Genomic DNA, 19,608 nt, shown 5'->3' with positions numbered 1-19,608 from the left:
ATTTCAGGACTGCTCAGCCTACACCACAGATCCTCTCCTACCTCCCTTATATCTAGATGAAGTAACATGCTATCTGCCTCAGTGGGTCAGCAGAACCCAGTTAAATCATTCTGAGCAGGAACACCACCTGTTAACGATTTCATGTACACACTGCCAGCCCATTACATTCATACAGTGTCCTTGTATGGGTTCACCATGGGCTACTTTAGAGGTTAGGTTTGTTCTTGTTAAACATCAGCTTCAGTGCATGAACTGACACCCTCCAGATTCAAAGTGGAAGGAGGGTTACAGGCTAGAGCATTACAGTGATGGGCTCTTGATTGAAATTAATTTCCCTCTCAGTCTCAGTTGTTTTTGTTGACCTCAAAGGCACATTGCAAAGCCCATCTATTTACTCAGGCATTTCCTGAGTGGGTGCTTTAAGTGGTGGAAGTGGCTTCTTTGTTTTTCTTTAGGCAGGAGAATTTTAGTATTATTGACCTTTCCTCCCCCTTCTTCCCCCAATTCTCGATATTTGTTCTTTCTATCTGACATTTTTGTAAGGGCACTTAGCAACTGGGATTGGCACACATTATGCAACTATCTAAAATAACAGGATTAACCTTTAAGAGACTTCAAGTAGCTTTTGTAAGCTATAAAGCTGTTTCTAACCAAATTCTGTTCTACCTCTCAAAACCAGATCATCTGGAGAGTCCATAAAAGACTTTTTTTCTGCCACAGTAAAATCTAAGAGAAAAAGTATCCTTCAGAGCTACAAATTCCAGGGTCTTTCCAATGAAATAACATGCCTTGACAGAATATTCTCTTTATTTATTCAACATTATTTGTTGTCTCCTTGTGATTCATATGGAAAAGGTGTGTTTTGGTTGGGATTTTTTTTGGGGGGGTGGAGGGAGTATCAGTGCATGCTCTGATTTCTTACGCTGAAAGAATCCAATGCTCTGAATTAAACATACACACACACACATTCATCTCTGTTCTGATAAGAGTCACAAACTGTTGCAAAAATGTTTGCTTACGTCTAGAGGAACACAGATATGTACAATCATCAGATAAGCTAAAGAGTCAGACCATTAGGGAATCAGAACGAACTACAATGGACCTGAGTCTCTGCTTTCATGCTGCAGTTTTACGCCCAAGTGTCTCAGTTGAAATCACTGAAGTCACATGGGTATAAAATTGGACCACAATGATTCAGTCTAATGTTTAGCTTTCTTTTGGGAAACTTTTCTTGCGTGTTATGCAGTGTAAATAAAATTATTCTCTATAATAGAGAAAGTTTACCATGTACATTAAAGCCACTTCACTTTACATACTATTTCTATGGAAGTTCAAGGAACAAGCAAAAGGAAGGATAGTCAGAGTTAACTGCATAACATTCAGACTTTTCTGTATTTTTCTATTTCTCCCTAATGGCATGAGGTAAGGCTAGAAAGTCAGCCCAGATTTTAATTTGAGTTCTGTATATTCTTCCTTTAGCTGCTTTGTCAGCATGCTGAAATTGAGAGTGCTGAAATTATTTTGCTAAAGATAGGTTTCAGAGTAGCAGCCATATTAGTCTGTATTCGCAAAAAGAAAAGGAGTACTTGTGGCACCTTAGAGACTAACAAATTTATTTGAGCATAAGCTTTCGTGAGCTACAGCTCACTTCAACCGATGTAGCTCATGAAAGCTTATGCTCAAATAAATTTGTTAGTCTCTAAGGTGCCACAAGTACTCCTTTTCTTTTTATTTTGCTAAAGCAATTTTTATCAGGAAAGGGGGTGGGGGTTGGGTTGTACAACTCCAATTATAGAAGGGGATTCAACTGGTAATTTTTCTAATGTCTTTTGCCCTTTGATATAAATGAAACAACAGCAGCAAATGGAGAAAAGGGATTAAAGCAAAGGGATGGAAAAAACCCCATTAGATGCAAATCTCTAACTTTTGTAGTCACTGACTGGAGGATGGGGGTGGAGGGGAGAAAGGAATCCTTTATGTGCCTGTGACTCAATGAGATCAGCCACTGCTGTGTGGAGTCCTGCATTGGACAGCACTATAGTTTAAAAGTCTGGTTTTGATTTTTTTAAGGAGTTTTCAGGAAGTCTGGGGGAGGGGCAATGCAGTTTTTTTGTTATACTGGGCCCCTTTGTCGAGATGGAACAAGAGGAAAGGTCTATCTGCTTGTGGTGCATACACACATCAGCTATTCCCAGGGAAACTTCCCATCGCCTGTAAAAGGCACTGGGCCCCCTCAGTCCTGGGAGAGGGGGTGGGGGGCCAGCTGAGAATGGAGCTGCTAGTGCTGCTCAATGCCCTGGTTACAAGGCTGCTCTTTGTTCTACACTCTCTGATCGGGGTTTGGAGAGTGACTGAAGTGAAGAAGGAACCCAAGTTCTGGCTGCTGGCATTGCTCAACCTCCTCCTGTGCCTGGAAACTGGGCTCACCCTCAAGTTTAAGCAAGGCAAAGGCTACAAATGGTGAGCATATCCCTTTGGCTCCTTCAGAGTGTCTTTTGGCTCTTTGCATGTACACTTATTGCAGATCTGAGGCTCACTGTAGCTGGGTTGCTATTTTATTTCAGAGCTGAGACTCACTTTAGCTCTGCTACATAAGCTTTGTCTTTGTTGAGATTTCAGAAATATTTGCATCAATTGCTACAGTAGATTTGTAGATGGGATTTTGGGGGGCAGTAGGGTTCTGGACAAGCCACTGCAAAATCCAAAAGAGATTTTTAAAAGGGTAGTTTTGCATCAGGCTCTTTGGAGATCAAACTTTTGTCAGGGAAAGCATTGGAAAATGTGAGAGTTTCATGCAACGTATTTTTGTTCTAGTGCTGCTGATCTAGAGTGCTGAAACAGCTAGGAAGAAAAACTACATAACAACTCCTTTAGGTTTTGCTATAATCTGCACAGACAGAAAATCTGGGCGCTTTTTGAGCAACAGCTTGTCAAGTAGCAACTGTGCAAGAGGCAAAAATCCTGGAGAAAGCAGGCTACTCTATGCCATAGTTGCAGCAACCTCCTCCTTCTGCTAGTCTCACTGATATCCACAGTTTTCCTGGAACATTATTCCTCATCAATACTGGCTGCAACAATGATTACCCTGAACTGACAATCAACAAATAAAGATGTGTTCAAGCCACTGGCATGGTATGATGTAGATTCTGCTTAGTATTTCAGTTTCTAATCGGTCTGAAGTTAAATATGGGAGCTACTACATTGAAAATGTTTCAATATAAATGAATGTGGGTGAGAGACAAAGATTCCTTAAAAACATATCACAGTTTGCCCAAGGATGAGGGTTTTACATGGTGTCTGGAAAGTGCTCATACAAACAGGGGATGACTTTGCTTCTGTCCATATCCCATGTGATTCATTAATCTAAAGCAGGGGTGGGCAAACTTTTTGGCCCGAGGGCCACATCTGGATGGGGAAATTGCATGTAGGGATGGAGCAGGGGGTTGGGGTGCGGGAGGGAGTGCGGTGTGCAGGAAGGGGCTCAGGGCAAGGGGTTGGGGCAGAGGAGGGGTACGAGGTTATGAGGGGGCTCAGGGAAGGGGGTTGGGGTGCAGGAGGGGGTGCAGAGTGTGGGAGGGGGCTCAGGGCAGGGGGCAGAGAGGAGTGTGGGAGGGGACTCAGGACAGGGGGTTGGGGTGCAGGAGGGGTGCGGGCTCCGGCCTGGTGCCGCTTACCTGGAGCAGCTCTGGGGTGGCAGCGGTGTACACCAGGGCCAGGGCAGGCTCCCTACCTGCTCTGGCCCTGCACCAGTCCCGGAAGAGGCCAGCACCACATCCCTGTGGCCCCTGGGGGAAGGCAGGGCAGAGGGTTCCACACGCTGCCCTTGCCTGTGAGCACCTCCCCTGAAGCTCTCATTGGCTGCGGTTCCCCATTCCTGGCCAATGGGAGCTGTGGGGGGCGGTGCCTGCAGGCCAGGGCTTCACGCGAAGCCCTCTGCCCCTCTCCTCCTGCCCCCAGGGCCACAGGGACATGGTGCCAGCCGCTTCCAGGAGTGCTACAGGGCCATTGGGGGTGGCAATCCCACGGGCTGGATCCAATGCCCTGACAGGCTGGATTCGGCCTGTGAGCTGTAGTTTGCCCACTCCTGATCTAAAGAGTGTAGCCAAATCAACAGCTCTGTATAAGCAGAGGTAAAGTTTTTGCATCTGCCAGTATTATTATGGATCTTCCATTTGTAGAAACTCAAGCCACATGTCCCTGAAAGTAAATAAACAGGTAAAAAAATGAAAGATAGTTTTATGACAATAAATGCTGACACCATTGTGTGAAATGTTTTAAAAGTTCAAAGTATTATTGTGAGGCAAGCCACAAACTTTTCACAGTCTAAACTCAAATATCCTCCTAGCACTAATGCGTCTTGTACTTTTTAAAATAATGCAGTAACTGTTTAGTAATTATAGGGATCAAAATACATGTTTATTATACAGAAGCAGTGTCGGAACAGCCTATTTTTGTCAACATCAGCAGCTATGCAAAGGAATATTTCGCACATCTGATTTCAGAAAATTCAAAGAACAGTTTTAGCTGTGCAAATAAGTTTGAATTCAACAAAGGTCAGTAAAAAGTCTTGGGGAAAACAAATTTACTCAGCAGCTAGAGCAATCCTGCAGAAATGTTTTTTAAAATCTGGACCCAATCCTGCACCCTGTGACTACACCGGGAGTAAGATCAGGCCTGATAACAAGAAGGTGTCTAGGCATTTGCAGATAATGGGTAAAATTTGTATGAGCACCTAAGTGAACTCAAAGCCTAAGCCCCATTGATGTTTTTCCCTGTAAATTCAGTTCCCTTGTGACTTGCAAATGGGATAAACTCCTATATCACTAGGGCACTTTTAAATTTTTTACCTAACATCTTAGTCTGAAGCATATCTACAGGGAGTTGAACTGCTACTTAAAATAGAGTAATGATTCTGCAAGAAGTTTAAGGAGATGGATTTTTACAAGTTTGCTATTGTTAAAATCTCACAGGACACAAATTGATACATTCACTGGCATTTTCAACAGAGAACGGATGGAATAGACACAGAGACTGAACTACTCTCACCACTAGAGGGCATCCTTCCAGATGAAGGTCAAGGCATAATAGGGAAGTTACTGGAGGAAGCTTGCACTGCCACTAGTCATGCCCTACCTGGTCAGTGAATAAAAAAAGGACATTTGCCTCCAGTGCTGTCAATCTTTTACACCTTTCCAAAAGGCACTCAATTCAGCATAACATTTTTTTTTAAATCAACCACCATAGAGTATTGGGAACAACTAACCCACCATGTTTAATGGGAAAATACAAAGTATCTGCACTCAGTCTTTTTTTAATTCCATATACATTCTAACATCCTCCTCTATCTTCTTGGTAGGGTTTTCTCTGGGATGATCATAGGAAGACTTTGAAACAAGAAATTTACCCTTGGCAAAATGTTCATTTTGACTCTGGCTCTTTTTCCCCAACCAACAAATTGTATACTTCCCCCTGCACTCCAGACCCCTTCCTTTGCTCAAACAAAATGAGATCTTCAAGATCTCTTTTGAAATTTGAATTCCCAGGTATCTTATAAAATGTTGCCTACTTGTACCTAAATGTTTTCTGGAGGCATGACTTTTCAGTCTGTCAAATTTAAAGTAATCATTTTCTCAACTTTCTAGAAAAACTGTTTTATATAGAATGCGCTACTAATAGAAGTGGTGGCATTTGGTCAGTTAGGAAACTATATGTAACATTTATACCAATCTTTGCAGACATCTTTCCTAACAAAAAGCTTGTCCATATATGGCGTGCTGGGAAAAGGACCTGGACAGACAAATGACCCCAGAGAAATGGGGTTTGATTCGGAAAAAGAGGACCAGTAGCTATAGTCTTCAAGATTCTGTTTCACTGCTACCTGACACCAGTCAGGTTAAAAAATAGAGAGATTGAATGGGGATGAATGTTGGAGAAATTTCTGGTGAAAGAGGAGATCTTATGCCATACGGTGGAATGTCCGCTCATTAGAAAGTAGTGGGATGCAATCCATAACCATATATCACAAATTGCTGGATATTTATTACCAAGTGATCATTTGGTGATCCTTCCTAGCAGAAATGGTCACACAAAAGGAGATGAACAATTAATCTCTCTCATCTGCTCACCTACTGATAGTGTCTCACTGGAAAAAAGAAAAAATAGTCCAACCATAGAGGGATGGTTAAAAAAAAATATGGGAGGTGATTGTTATTGAAAAAATTAACACACCAGTTATATACCCAGAAAAACATACAGTGGGAAAATAGATATTTGGCTACCTTTTATTCAATGGTCAGACAAAGTACATTCACATCCAAAAAAAACTGGCATTCCTGTCCAATAACATTTAATAGACATGCCATGTCTGTTAAATATGTGTCGTCAGAGATTTCAGTCCATTTAATACAACCGTTAGAAATGACATGCCATAGGTATTAAAGATCACTGTGTAATACGGTAATACTTAAATAGAGGGATCTCGCAGCTATATTCCTCTATAATGTCTCTTTAAAGAAAAGCTCAGAGTTGTAATAATTGTTTTGGGAAGGAGGTGTTAATACTGCTTAAGTAAATAAATTCCACTACACTGGATATTTTTCTTCATAGTATTTCACAGAAGCATAAAAATTAGATGAGGAAAAGAATATTTGCTTATTTATTTTGATTTTTAAGAATGTAAAGAAGGATCTATTCCAGCCTCTAGAGAGCCCTGACATGTCTTTAAAAATAAAAATCAGAAACAGCTGGTGCTAGCAATAAACTAACAATAACCAGCTAATCTAGTCTAACCCCTGGCTATTGTAGGGTTGTTTCCTAACTGGGATTCATGGAATTAGTTTTATTCTGAAAATGGAATAAGAAAAACCCTACTGATGCTTTTCTGTTCATATTCTTTATGGATAGTTCCATGTCAACTAGCAGGCAGCTGCTAATCCCAATTAAATAATGGAGTTGAGCAAACAGTTCATGCACACGTTTAGGTGCTGATCCTACAAGGTACTGCACATAGAACTCTGGGCCCATGGAGAGCCCTACTGAAATCAGTACATATTGCAAAGCTTGGGTATGTAAAATCACCACAAGCTGCTCCTGAGGAGGAAACCAGATACAACGAATTTCAGGTTAGTTTAAACAACAAATACATTCAAGAATTTTGCTATCAAAAACATTCTGCAAACGGGAAAAGGAAAAATTTGATGCATTGGGGCCCAACTCTGCAATACACTGAACACAGGATAGCCCCTGTCGCTGCACAGTCAGTTGTACTGCTCTGAGCAGCTACATAAATGTCACAGCATTGTCTCTGCTCTTGGACTGGATATTCCATCCCAAAAATGAGAGTCCTGCTACCTGACTATCCTTCTAGGTTAATACAACTCAATCAAACCTACAAAAATAGTCTATAAAAGCCAACATTTGCCACCCATTATCCTATAGTTATTTCCTATAAGGTAAGGAAAATACCAACAAGTTCATACATCACCATGATTTATCAGTTGGTAAACACTTACTGGTGCTCACTGATTATTCTGTGTAAGGAGATCACTAATACCTTGTGACCTTCTGGCAATGGGATAGATCAGTGATCTTCCTGTAAATCTGGGGAAAATGTAAAAGTATGGTACAATTCTTAATCATTGTTTAGGAGGAGTTCAAGGCTGACTGTTCATATATAGATAAACTCCAGTTATTCAAGTAAGTCAGGGGACTCCAGAACCTCTTTGGACACTTAGAGTTTTAGATAAATTATATTTGGATTTGAGGGATAAAAACGAATTTCAGATCAGTCAGTTTAGAATACTGGGTTTATCTGTAATCAAAAGTATACAAATAAGATCTAGATATCAGGAATTAAGTTTATGTATATACATATATGATCACTGCATATTTGGGCAGAGGTTTGTGTGACTGAACAGTTTGCATCAGTGCTTAATTTGTAATGAAAGAGGTGCCAGGGCTAAAGCAATTTTTTTTTACCGCACTAACCTGCCAGCTGGAGAAAAATTTCCTATGCTAAAATCCTACTGGAGAGATATGCAGTGCAGCAGTAGCCACCTTGGTCTCAGGATAGTAGAGAGACAAGTTTCAGAGTAGCAGCTGTGTTAGTCTGTATTCGCAAAAAGAAAAGGAGTACTTGTGGCACCTTAGAGACTAACAAATTTATTAGAGCATAAGCTTTCGTGAGCTACAGCTCACTTCATCGGATGCAGGTGTGTGAGGTGACATCTTTTATTGAACTAACTTCTGTTGATGAGAAAGACAAGCTTTCGAGCCACATAGAGCTCTTTTTCAGGTCTGGGAAAGGTACTCCCAGAGTCACAGCCAAATGCAAAGTAGAGCAGATTGTTTAGCATAAGTAGTTAGCACAAAGCAATCACTCTACGTCTGGCCTATCAATACTCATTCTCAAAGGAAACCTGCACAACAACTTCAAAAGATGAGCCTGGGAGCTTAAATTCATAAGTCTGCTAGACACTAAAAATAATGGACTGAACGGAGACACTGGATTCCTGGCTTATTACAACAATCTATAACCCACTAACCATAGCCATCTTTCTTTCTACAAGAGAGGTGCTCAACCCCTTCTCCATTCCAGGCTCGCCCCCACTCCACCCCTTTGTCCAAGCCCCTACCCTGCCTCACCTCGCCCCCGCTCCACCCCTGCCCCCAAAGCCCCACCCCTTCCCCTTCCCACCCCCTTCCCCAAGCGCACCCCATCCCTGCTCATCCTCATCCCTCCCAGTGCCTCCTGCACACTGCAAAACAACTGATTGCAGTGGGCAGGAAGCACTGGGGGAGACGGGGAAGAGTTGATCAGTGGGGCCCCAAGCAGGTGGGAAGCACAGCAGGAGGGGGGAAGCTTGGTTGCCGATGGGTGCTAAACACCTGCTAATTTTTTTTCCAATTGGTGCTCCAGGGCTGGAGCACTCAGGGAATCAGTGCCTATGCCACTAACCCTCTCTTTTTGTCCTATGACTGCAGAGGTGTTAATGGACCACTCTACCTTGAACAGTCCCTTAGAATATCTGCTAACTGCCTATGCTAAACACTCTGCTCCACCTTGCATTTAGCTGTGTCACTGGGAGTACCTTTCCCAGATCTGAAGATCAGCTCTCTGTGGCTCAAAAGCTTGTTTCTCTCACCAACAGAAATTGGTCCAATAAAAGATATTACCTCATTCACCTTGTTTTACAGGAAAGATAAGTAGCCATCATGTCTCTAGCTAAGATTGTCAAATATACTAGTTGTTTTCCATTTTATACCTGCTTCATGTTTCTAGGGTGCAAATTAGAACTACTTCACACTCAAGATATGACTACACTTCCATCAGTCTTCTAGCTGCATCTATACCAAGGATTAAGTTGACCTAACGACAGTGCTTGGGGCACAAAATTTTTCACAGCCCTGAGGGACGTAGCTAGGTTTATGTATTTTTAAGTGTATTATTTTGCTTTCTTCTGAAATGATCTAACATAAAAAAAATTGAATCAATGACATTGAAATGAAGTAAAAAAAAATACATTTAAAAAACCAAGGAGTAACTGGGTAGTTTTGAAGGCAGTAGCATTAGGCGTTTGATTGAGCCATTTTATGGCAGTTCAGAAAACTGGTACTTTTCTCTGGCAACAATTTCTTGCTCCAGAAAATAAGCTTTAGTTTAGCCCCTACCCCCAAAATCTTTAGCCCTTATAGCTGCAAAAATAATCCTTCTAACTTTCAAAATGTGAATAAAATGTAAATTAGTGGAGTGATATCGCAGAAATCCTGAAACAATAGCTCTGCTCGCCTCAGTCAGTGTTAACTATGAAATCTAACAATGATAATTTAAGTGTGAACATTGTTAACTATTTCACTGCTGCCCAAAGCGTCAAAGAAAAAAAGGTATTGGTCATATTATGAAGATCTGCACAATCTCATTTTGATGTCACAAGGGGTAGAGCTCAGATTGTGGGTGAAGCAGCTGGACTGACAACAAGCCAAAAAGTGAGCAGCTGTAGCAAGACCACCTAAATTGCAGAGCAACAGAAAGTGAGGGGTTGTCACCACAAGATCAATTTGAGCAAAAAAAAGCTGCTTTAGGAAAATACCTTAACAAAAGTGTAGTAGAGGGGCTAATATTTTCTATTATACCTGTGAACATCTTTAATTTTGCTGTCACATCATCACGGAGAAAAGATAGTTAAGGCTGTTTCAAGCAGTTTCATGTGACTTCAGGATTTAGTGATCAGGAGTAATGACAACCAAGTAAGTTTCCTCAGGCTTCTCCTTCACCCATGAAGTAAAGGGGAGTTTTGTCATTAATTTTAATGGGAGTAGGATTAAATTCCTAGGATTTGAACCAGTGCCCACGGAAGTCAATGAAAAGACTCCAATCACTTCACGAGGCTTTGGATCAGGCTCATTCAAAACTAGGTATTAGATGGAATACTAACAACATCGGACCTAACTCCTGGTCCAAAAAATGAATATGAAGTAAGTATTGACTTGCATTTTACTGGGAAACCGTAGCAACAAACACAAGAACCAAAAAAGGGTGAAATGTGTATAGACGGTATGATAAAATTCCTCAGCGTTCTTGGAAAACATAGCCAGCTCAAGAAGCTGAATGCCACAAGTGTCATCAAAGCAAGCAGAGGTGACACAAAGTGAAAGAGAAAACAGAGAGATCCACAACAAACAAGAAAAGGAGGATTTGTGGCACCTTAGAGACACAAATTTATTTGAGCATAAGCTTTCGTGAGCTACAGCTCACTTCATCAGATGCATTCAGTGGAAAATACAGTGGGGAGATTTATATACATAGGGAACATGAAACAATGGGTGTTACCGTACACACTGTAACAAGAGAGTGATCACTTAAGGTGAACTATTACCAGCAGGAGAGCGGGGGGGGGGGGGAGAAGGGACCTTTTGTAGTGATAATTAAGGTGGGCCATTTCCAGCAGTTGACAAGAACATCTGAGGAACAGTAGGGGGTGGAGGGGGTGAATAAACATGGGGAAATAGTTTTACTTTTTGTAATGACCCATCCACTCCCAGTCTCTAGTGAAGCCTAAGTTAATTCTTTCCAGTTTGCAAATTAATTCCAATTCAGCAGTCTCTCGTTGGAGTCTGTTTTTGAAGTTTTTTTGTTGAAGAATTGCAACTTTTAGGTCTCTAATTGAGTGACCAAAGAGACTGAATTGTTCTCCAACTGGTTTTTGAATTTATAATTCTTGACGTCTGATTTGTGTCCATTTATTCTTTTATGTAGCGACTGTCCAGTTTGACCAATGTACATGGCAGAGGGGCATTGCTGGCACATGATGGCATATATCACATTGGAAGATGTGCAGGTGAACGAGCCTCTGATAGTGTGGCTGATGTGATTAGGCCCTATGATGGTGTCCCCTGAATAGATATGTGGACACAGTTGGCAACAGGCTTTGTTGCAAGGATAGTTTCCTGGGTTAGTGGTTCTGCTATGTGGTTGCTGGTGAGTATTTGCTTCAGGTTGGGGGGCTGTCTGTAAGCAAGGACTGGCCTGTCTCCCAAGATCTGTGAGAGTGATGGGTCGTCCTTCAGGATAGGTTGTAGATCCTTGATGATGCATTGGAGAGGTTTTAGTTGGGGGCTGAAGGTGATGGCTAGTGGCGGTCTGTTATTTTCTTTGTTGGGCCTGACTTGTAGTAGGTGACTTCTGGGTACTCTTCTGGCTCTGTCAATCTGTTTCTTCACTTCAGCAGGTGGGTATTGTAGTTGTAAGAATGTTTGATAGAGATCTTGTAGGTGTTTGTCTCTGTCTGAGGGTTTGGAGCAAATGCGGTTGTATCGTAGCGCTTGGCTGTAGACAATGGATCGAGTGGTATGATCTGGATGAAAGCTGGAGGCATGTAGGTAGGAATAGCGGTCAGTAGGTTTCTGGTATAGGATGGTATTTATGTGACCATCGCTTATTAGCACCATAGTATTCAGGAAGTGGATCTCTTGTGTGGACTGGTCCAGGCTGAGGTTGATGGTGGGATGGAAATTGTTGAAATCATGGTGGAATTCCACAAGGGCTTCTTTTCCATGGGTCCAGATGATGAAGAGGTCAGCAATGTAGCGCAAGTAGAGTAGGGGCATTAGGGGACGAGAGCTGAGGAAGCGCTGTTCTAAGTCAGCCATAAAAATGTTGGCATACTGTAAGGCCATGCGGGTACCCACAGCAGTGCCGCTGATTTGAAGGTATACATTGTCCCCAAATGTGAAATAGTTATGGGTGAGGACAAAGTCATAAAGTTCAGCCACCAGGTTAGCTGTGACAATATCGGGGATACTGTTCCTGACGGCTTGTAGTCCATCTTTGTGTGGAATGTTGGTGTAGAGGGCTTCTACATCCATAGTGGCCAGGATGGTGTTTTCAGGAAGATCACCAATGGATTGTAGTTTCCTCAGGAAGTCAGTGGTGTCTTGAAGATAGCTGGGAGTGCTGGTAGCGTAGGGCCTGAGGAGGGAGTCTACATAGCCAGACAATCCTGCTGTCAGGGTGCCAATGCCTGAGATGATGGGGCGTCCAGGATTTCCAGGTTTATGGATCTTGGATAGCAGATAGAATACCCCAGGTTGGAGTTCTAGGGGTGTGTCTGTGCGGATTTATTCTTGTGCTTTTTCAGGGAGTTTCTTGAGCAAATGCTGTACTTTTTTTTGGTAACCCTCCGTGGGATCAGAGGGTAATGGCTTGTAGAAAGTGGTGTTGGAGAGCTGCCTAGCAGCCTCTTGTTCATATTCTGACCTATTCACGATGATGACAGCACCTCCTTTGTCAGCCTTTTTAATTATGATGTCAGAGTTGTTCCTGAGGCTGTGGATGGTATTGTGTTCTGCACGGCTGAGGTTATGGGGCAAGTGATGCTGCTTTTTCACAATTTCAGCCCGTGCATGTCGGCGGAAGCACTCTATGTAGATGTAACAAACAAGGTTATAGAACTTTCAGTGTAAGTGACATGCATATCTGGCCAGTATCTTTATAAACAGTTTTAGTCCATGTTGAAGGTTCCTTTGGGGAAGAAACATTTGTTTTGGTTCAGGATATTTCTACCCTTGTGCTTACACACGGACTCTGATCTCAAACTACTTTTACACCTGTGTAACTCAGTGGAGTGACTCCTGATTTACTCCAATGGTTGAGATCAGAAAGAGGGCCTTCAGCAAGAGATTTTTATATACCCACTTCCACGCAGAACTGAGTGGGAAAATACATGAATTAAAAGAGAAACTTTCATTTTGTTTTTGAAAAGGGTTTTTAAACAAACCTAATCTTTGAGAAGTTTACTAGCAAACCAGTGTTAAGACATGCATGTATTGATTGCATTAGGAATTCAGTGAGAATGGCAGCTGTTAAAGTGTTAGCTGCAGTTACCCCTCTCTTTTGTATTCCATATGGCAGAACTCACAAAACACTTATTAAATACAGTTCACACTGAAAAGTAACATTCTGAATGTTCCACTCAGAAAATGGTAGGATATATGTGGTGCTCTTATAGTGTTGTAACCTAAGCTTATCTTTTCTTTTTCTTCACAGGTTTTCTCCAGCTATATTTTTATATCTGATTAGCACAGTTCCATCATTATGGCTACTGGAAACTCATCATGAAACTCAGGTATTTCTTGTGGTACTTGAAGGAAATATCTGGAAACTGATTCCTTTATTCATAGTCTGCCAGGTCTTATTCCTGTTCTTCATTCCATTCTCTGGTGACTCTACCAATACAGCTCCAACTCTAGTAACATCTTTTGGTAATGTTGAATTGGCAGCATTTCATTAAATTTGATTTAATGAAACTCATTACTTGCCAAGCTGACTGAGACCAATCTCTTTGGTATTCTGCTGATGGGAATGGGACTGGAAGTCTCAAGATAAATGATATACAGCCATGCACCTCTAGGTTACTGGTCTGAACCCAACTTAGGCTGGCAATGGCATTACTGTCAGATAGCTGCTTGGTGGCTTAGGTAAAATACAATACTGGTTCCAGTCCAGTTCTTATCAGACAGGTACCATGGTCCCACCTAAGACAAGGTTGAGGCATATTTGCCCACTATTGTTAGGAAGATTACATAGTCACTGCCAACCCTGTACTCCTGATGGATGATATTCACCCTCTATATCCCACTTTATCCCTATTTGAGGGTTTAAGTAGAGTTAAGTGATGCATTGGCCTCCTGCTGGCCCTCTGACCAGAGATGTACTGACTTCTGTGCTCTCTGATTAAATAATGGAGCCTGTCTCCAGAGCTATTACACATGTGATGAAGCAGACAGGGCCTGCCTGCAGGAAAGCTGGATTCTAGTCCTAGCTCTGCTGTTGATTCCCTTTATGACTTTTGGAAAACCACTTTTATCTATGCTTTATTTTCTCTTTAAAAAAAAAAGGATACTTATAGTTACTCCTTTTTGTGAAACATTTTGAAATCCCTGGATTAAAGGTGTTCTATTAAGGCTAAATCCTCTTGTTATTCATGAGGATTATGACAAGGTTACATTTCAAGAGTGGAATCCTCAGCTGCACCAAGGAAGAGCTAGGGGTAGTTGTGAGTGGGTGGGGGAAGCTGCAAATGAGTCAACTGCAGCTTTCCAATCCTAAAGCCAATTCTATGCCAGCTCCAGCCCTAGTCAGTATAGTTCAGAGCAGCATTAAGGTTCCCTCTTATCCTTGGTGCACCCCTATGCCAGGTAGGGGGGGAACAACAGAGTATAGAACAAGGCTAAATCAGCCAGCTCTTAATCAGCTGATGATTCCTCAGTGCTGGATGATTGTCATCTCCCCATTTAGGGCATATTTAAATCCCCTTAGCACTGCCAGAGTGACACAATGGGGCTTAGCATGGATCAGGATTTAGCCCCAAGAATTGCATTAGAACTTCCTTAGAAGAGCCTGAGAGGATCTTTAACAAAAAGCAATAGAAAGAAAATGAATAAGTTTGATTAATCAAACACAGAGCCTCATTTTCTCCTCTGAAACACTGTTAGATCACAGAGAAACATTATCAAATATTCAAAATTGCATTTGCACTGAGATTGCCTGAGGCTCTTTCTAAACACAGAAGCACGAATTTATTGTCTTCATGTTTGGCACATCTTCCTAAACATTTGTGAACAGGTAAAGTGGATATTGAGAACATTTGTAATCATTAACTCTGGGCTAAGAAACAGGCTAATTCTGTAGTCAAAGGCAGGAGATTATGTCCCAGAATGATGTTACAACATGGCATACTTTGTATTTTATTGATATACTGCTCCTCGGAATTAAAGTGGGAGTATATCAAGTAAATAGTTTAGGTTATTCCTGAAGAGAAGGATAGAGGATTCTGAAAGTACATATGACCTAATGGATTCAAACCAAGACCTCAGGGAAGGACATCAGTCTTGTTAATAATTAGGCCAAAAATGTAGCACCCAGTCACAAGTGCTACTCTTTATAATAAAATATCGTGTGCCTTTTCTTAATAAAAGGATCAAGACTAGGCAATTGTGCAACAACTATAGCACATTTATTGAATACACAATAAAAAGGTTTTGTGGTAACTGAGACAATAAATACTATTAAAGATTTTGCTCTCAGATTGAATCCCTAAAAGTAAACATTAGCCCTTCCCCCCAAAAAGTGGTAATTATTTAGGGCATAATTTAATATGTACTCCCCTACCATTGAAGACCATGCAAGTTTTCCATTATTCCATAAATATCACAGGAATGAGCATAAGTAATATATATATACACACATACACACACACACACATATATATCAGATATGTGAAATATCGACAGTGCCTTGTATTATTTAAAGCTGTGGTTCTCAAACTTTTTTTTTCCCACTGACCACTTGAAAATTACTGAGGGTCGTGGCAGACCAGTTAATGATCTTTCCAAATGTTGTCTGGACCATTAGCTAACTATTGTAAAGCACTTTGGATAAAAGTGCTATATATATTTTAAAAAAAACCTTAATAATAAATGTTTTTTTGTTCTAGAAATAAAAGCCCACAACTCATATTTTAATATCAGTAGTCTTACCTGTCTAAAGCGATGGATGTGCCTTCTCTCCCCCGTCACGGCAGCCACAGAGCTGAGGCTGGGAAGGAGGAGGGTCTCTCCCTCTCTCCCCCACCTTAGCAGCCCATGAGCTGAGGCTGGGAAGGAGGGGGGTGTCTCCCTCTCTCCCCCACCTCAGCAGCCCATGTGCTGAGGTTGGGAAGGAGGGGGGTCTCTCCCCAGGAGCCAAGCCCTGGAGCTGGGGAAAGTCGCCTCTTTCTCTGGATGCTGCAGCCTTGCACCTCCCAAATTCCCCCCACCCCCTCTTCTGACCCCACTGACCCCTCCCACCTACCCCCTATTCCCTCCCAAGGCCACCACCTCACCTTACATGTGTGTCTTCTCCAGGGTCCAGGGTCCTAATTAGTGGAGCCGCGCCTGCTAGCACTATTCTTTTGTGTGCGGCCACCCAGGCACACACCTTAGAGGGATCTATCTGCAGAACACCTGAATGGAGCTCACGGACCACAGTTTGAGAACCTCTGATTTAAAGCATGTTGGGATGCACCTTTTTAATAGAGGGTTATGGTATAAAATCAGATTGAACTATGTTGAGTAAAAAAATTAATCAGTAAAATCTGTGAATTAAATAGCAAGGTAGAAAAATGACAAATATTATAATCTGTAAAAACACAGATTTGAGACAGTCCTGTTTTCTTCCTAAAGCTTAAGGTCCCAATTGAGCAAGCCACATTAAAATATATTTAAGTGCTGTGCTGAATAGCGAATGACTTAAGTATATGCTTAACTTTATGCACATGCTTCAATGCTTTGAATCAGGCTCACAGAGAGCTCACACATACTTCACGTGTACTTGAGCAACAGCCAGGTTAAAGGTAAATTTCCATTCAGTACAAAAGAAATTACAAGATGTCCCAACCAAATATTTATTTTAAACAACCCTGAACAGTTTAAGAAGCAACCAAAATCCACCCCACAGACAGAACTAGTGCTTTGTACTACATACGGGCAAAGTTTTGTGGCTGAATAGTGTGTTTATTAAAAAATGCAGCTTTGGGCTGACAAACTATTTGCAAATTTGGGTAGAATATGGCAAATAATTTCAGATGAAAAAAATGAAGAGTGTCAAAACATTTTGTTTTAGCTTTTTTGATATGAAACATTTTCACTTTTCATTTTGAAGTGATATTTCAATAGAAGTTTAGATAGATATATCTTTAAGAAGGGGTAAAAAAACACCCAAAATCTAAACAAAAGAAAAATGTAATTTGGGGTTGTTGTTTTTTTGTTGTGGCAAGAAAAAAAAATCTAAAAGTTCAATTTTGAGTTAACCTGAAATGAATTTTGGATTTTTCAGTTTGGCCACCAAACTAAGAAAACAATTGTTTGCTCAGCTCTACTCTGTATATTTAAGTATGATTTTAATGCTAGATCCAACTTGATATATCATCCTACTAATAAAGTAAATATTTGTTTTTCATCACTTGCCCTGACATTTTTGCTAGAGACAAAAGACTATATTTAAACAAGTGTCCTCTCCTTATGTCATGGATAGGGCCTATCAAATTCATGGCCGTGAAAAATGCATCATGGACCATGAAATCTGGTCTTTTGTGTACTTTTACCCTCTACTATACAGCTTTCACAGGGGAGACCAGCGTTTCTCAAACTGGGGGTCCTGACCCAAAAGGAGTAGCAGGGCAGGAGGGAGGGAGGAGGAGGAGTTGCATGGTTATTGTAGGGCGGTCATGGTATTGCCATCCTTACTTGTGCACTGCCTTCAGCACTGGGTGGCCGGAGAGTGGCAGCTGCTGGCCAGGCACCCAGCTCTAAAGGCAGCACAGAAATAATGGTGGCAATACCACGACCCCCCCCCAATAACCTTGCGACTCCCCACATCACAACCCTCTTTTGGGTCAGAACCCCTACAGTTACAACACCATGAAATTTCAGATTAAAATATTTGAATTCATGAAATTTGCGAATTTTCAAAATCCTATGACCTTGAAATGGACCAAAATGGACCATGAATTTGGTAGGGCCCTAGTCACGGTCCAGCTTCTCTTCACGTTTAATCCTGCAAGCAAGTCATAGTGCAGAATTGGCAGTATCACATGTATTTCCGTAGCAGCAGACTATGAAGGTCTCCAGCATCAACTTCATTCTTTACAGTATAGCCCCATAGGTGTGTCTGTTGCTTCAATCCTGTGAGGTACCGAGCACTCCCTTGGAGTTTTCAAAACTCGCAACTCCCACAGAAATCAGTGGCAATTGAGGGTGATCTGTCCCTTGTAGCAGAGGGTCCAGAATAGAGTTGGTCAAATGACACTGTGAAAAGTTTATTAGTTGGCCCTTAATTCCATTTGCAAACTGTTCGCAATCCCAAAAGGAATTTTCTGAATTAGTCTATAGGGTTTTCACAAGCTGTAGCAATTGCTCCTTGCAGTATTAAAATCCAGAATTTGGCCTATAACTGATCATGATATGGTTTCTGTTCCTTAATTGGATCACTTAATGTTTATAAATACAGTAGAACCTCAGAGTTATGAACCCCAGAGTTATGAACTGACCGGTCAACCACACACCTCATTTGGAACTGGAAGTACATAATCAGGTAGCAGCAGAGACCAAAAAAAAAGAAGCAGCAGCAAATATAGTACAGTACTGTGTTAAATGTAAACTACTAAAATAATAAAGGGAAAGCAGCATTTTTCTTCCGCATAGTAAAGTTCAAAGCTGTATTAAGTCAATGTTCAGTTGTAAACTTTTGAAAGAACAACCATAACATTTTGTTCAGAGTTACAAACAACCTCCATTCCCAAGGTGTTCGTAACTCTGAGGAAAGTTTTTGACTGTAGGAAAAACATGTGAAGAAATCATAGGGATGTTGACTCTCATTTTAGGAAGAAAAAAAGTAGAAAATAAGTTAGACCAGGAAGTTTGAGGATTTTAAAAATGTCTTCCTATCCTTTTTTGCACAATAAAGAGAATTACATGTAGCTATGTATACAGATCCAATATTTAAAAATAGTTGAGTTCCTTCCTGACAGAGAAAGAAAGATGTAAGCCAGATTTATTCACTGCCTGCCAGGCTTTACATTCAATTTTCTCTTGTCATATTTCCACTAAATAATTGCATGTATATAGTGGATAGATGGGCTGGGCGAATAGCTCTGGTGCTAATGCTCCCATTCACGCTTGTATGTACTTTGTAAAATGAACAGCTCTTCCCCAAACTTTCATGTGAACAAACACCAGTTTCATAAATATTCCCAGAGAATTGAACCAGAACAAGACACAAATGTAATTGGATCAAATCAGGACTCAGACTAAATGAACACGTTAAAAAATATAGTTGTCCACTATTTGCTCACATCTAGTCCAGAATAAGGATTAAGGAGTGCAAGTCAGGGCAGAATTCTTCAGAAGGAGAAGTCTAGCACTGAGGGAGAAAAGCCCACATTAAAACACAAATAGCTTTAGAAATAGAAAGAGGGACCCAGATAGATACTGACAGAGTAAGTTGCTTTTGCATGTATGGTCTCTGTTTCCTCACCCCTACCCCCAATATGACAGTCCTCACCTTGCTCGCCA

At 41.3% G+C, this 19,608-nt stretch overlaps 1 protein-coding gene across 1 annotated transcript in view; it reads left to right on the top strand.

Annotated features, from left to right (window-relative positions):
• The first annotated feature begins 2,012 nt into the window (after window positions 1-2,012).
• Window positions 2,013-19,608, top strand: part of TMEM26 (transmembrane protein 26) — a 29,563-nt gene continuing 11,967 nt past the window's right edge. The window contains exons 1-2 of the mRNA XM_038408247.2: window positions 2,013-2,460; window positions 13,544-13,622. Of these exons, the coding sequence (XP_038264175.1) occupies window positions 2,270-2,460; window positions 13,544-13,622 (270 nt within the window). The 5' untranslated portion in view covers window positions 2,013-2,269. The remainder of the gene's footprint in view (window positions 2,461-13,543; window positions 13,623-19,608) is intronic.

Source organism: Dermochelys coriacea, chromosome 7, assembly GCF_009764565.3.
Source record: "Dermochelys coriacea isolate rDerCor1 chromosome 7, rDerCor1.pri.v4, whole genome shotgun sequence".
In the NCBI taxonomy this organism is placed as follows: Eukaryota; Metazoa; Chordata; order Testudines; family Dermochelyidae; genus Dermochelys; species Dermochelys coriacea.
Note: the sequence above shows the minus strand (reverse complement) of the source record. Positions and strands in the feature narration are given on the sequence as shown.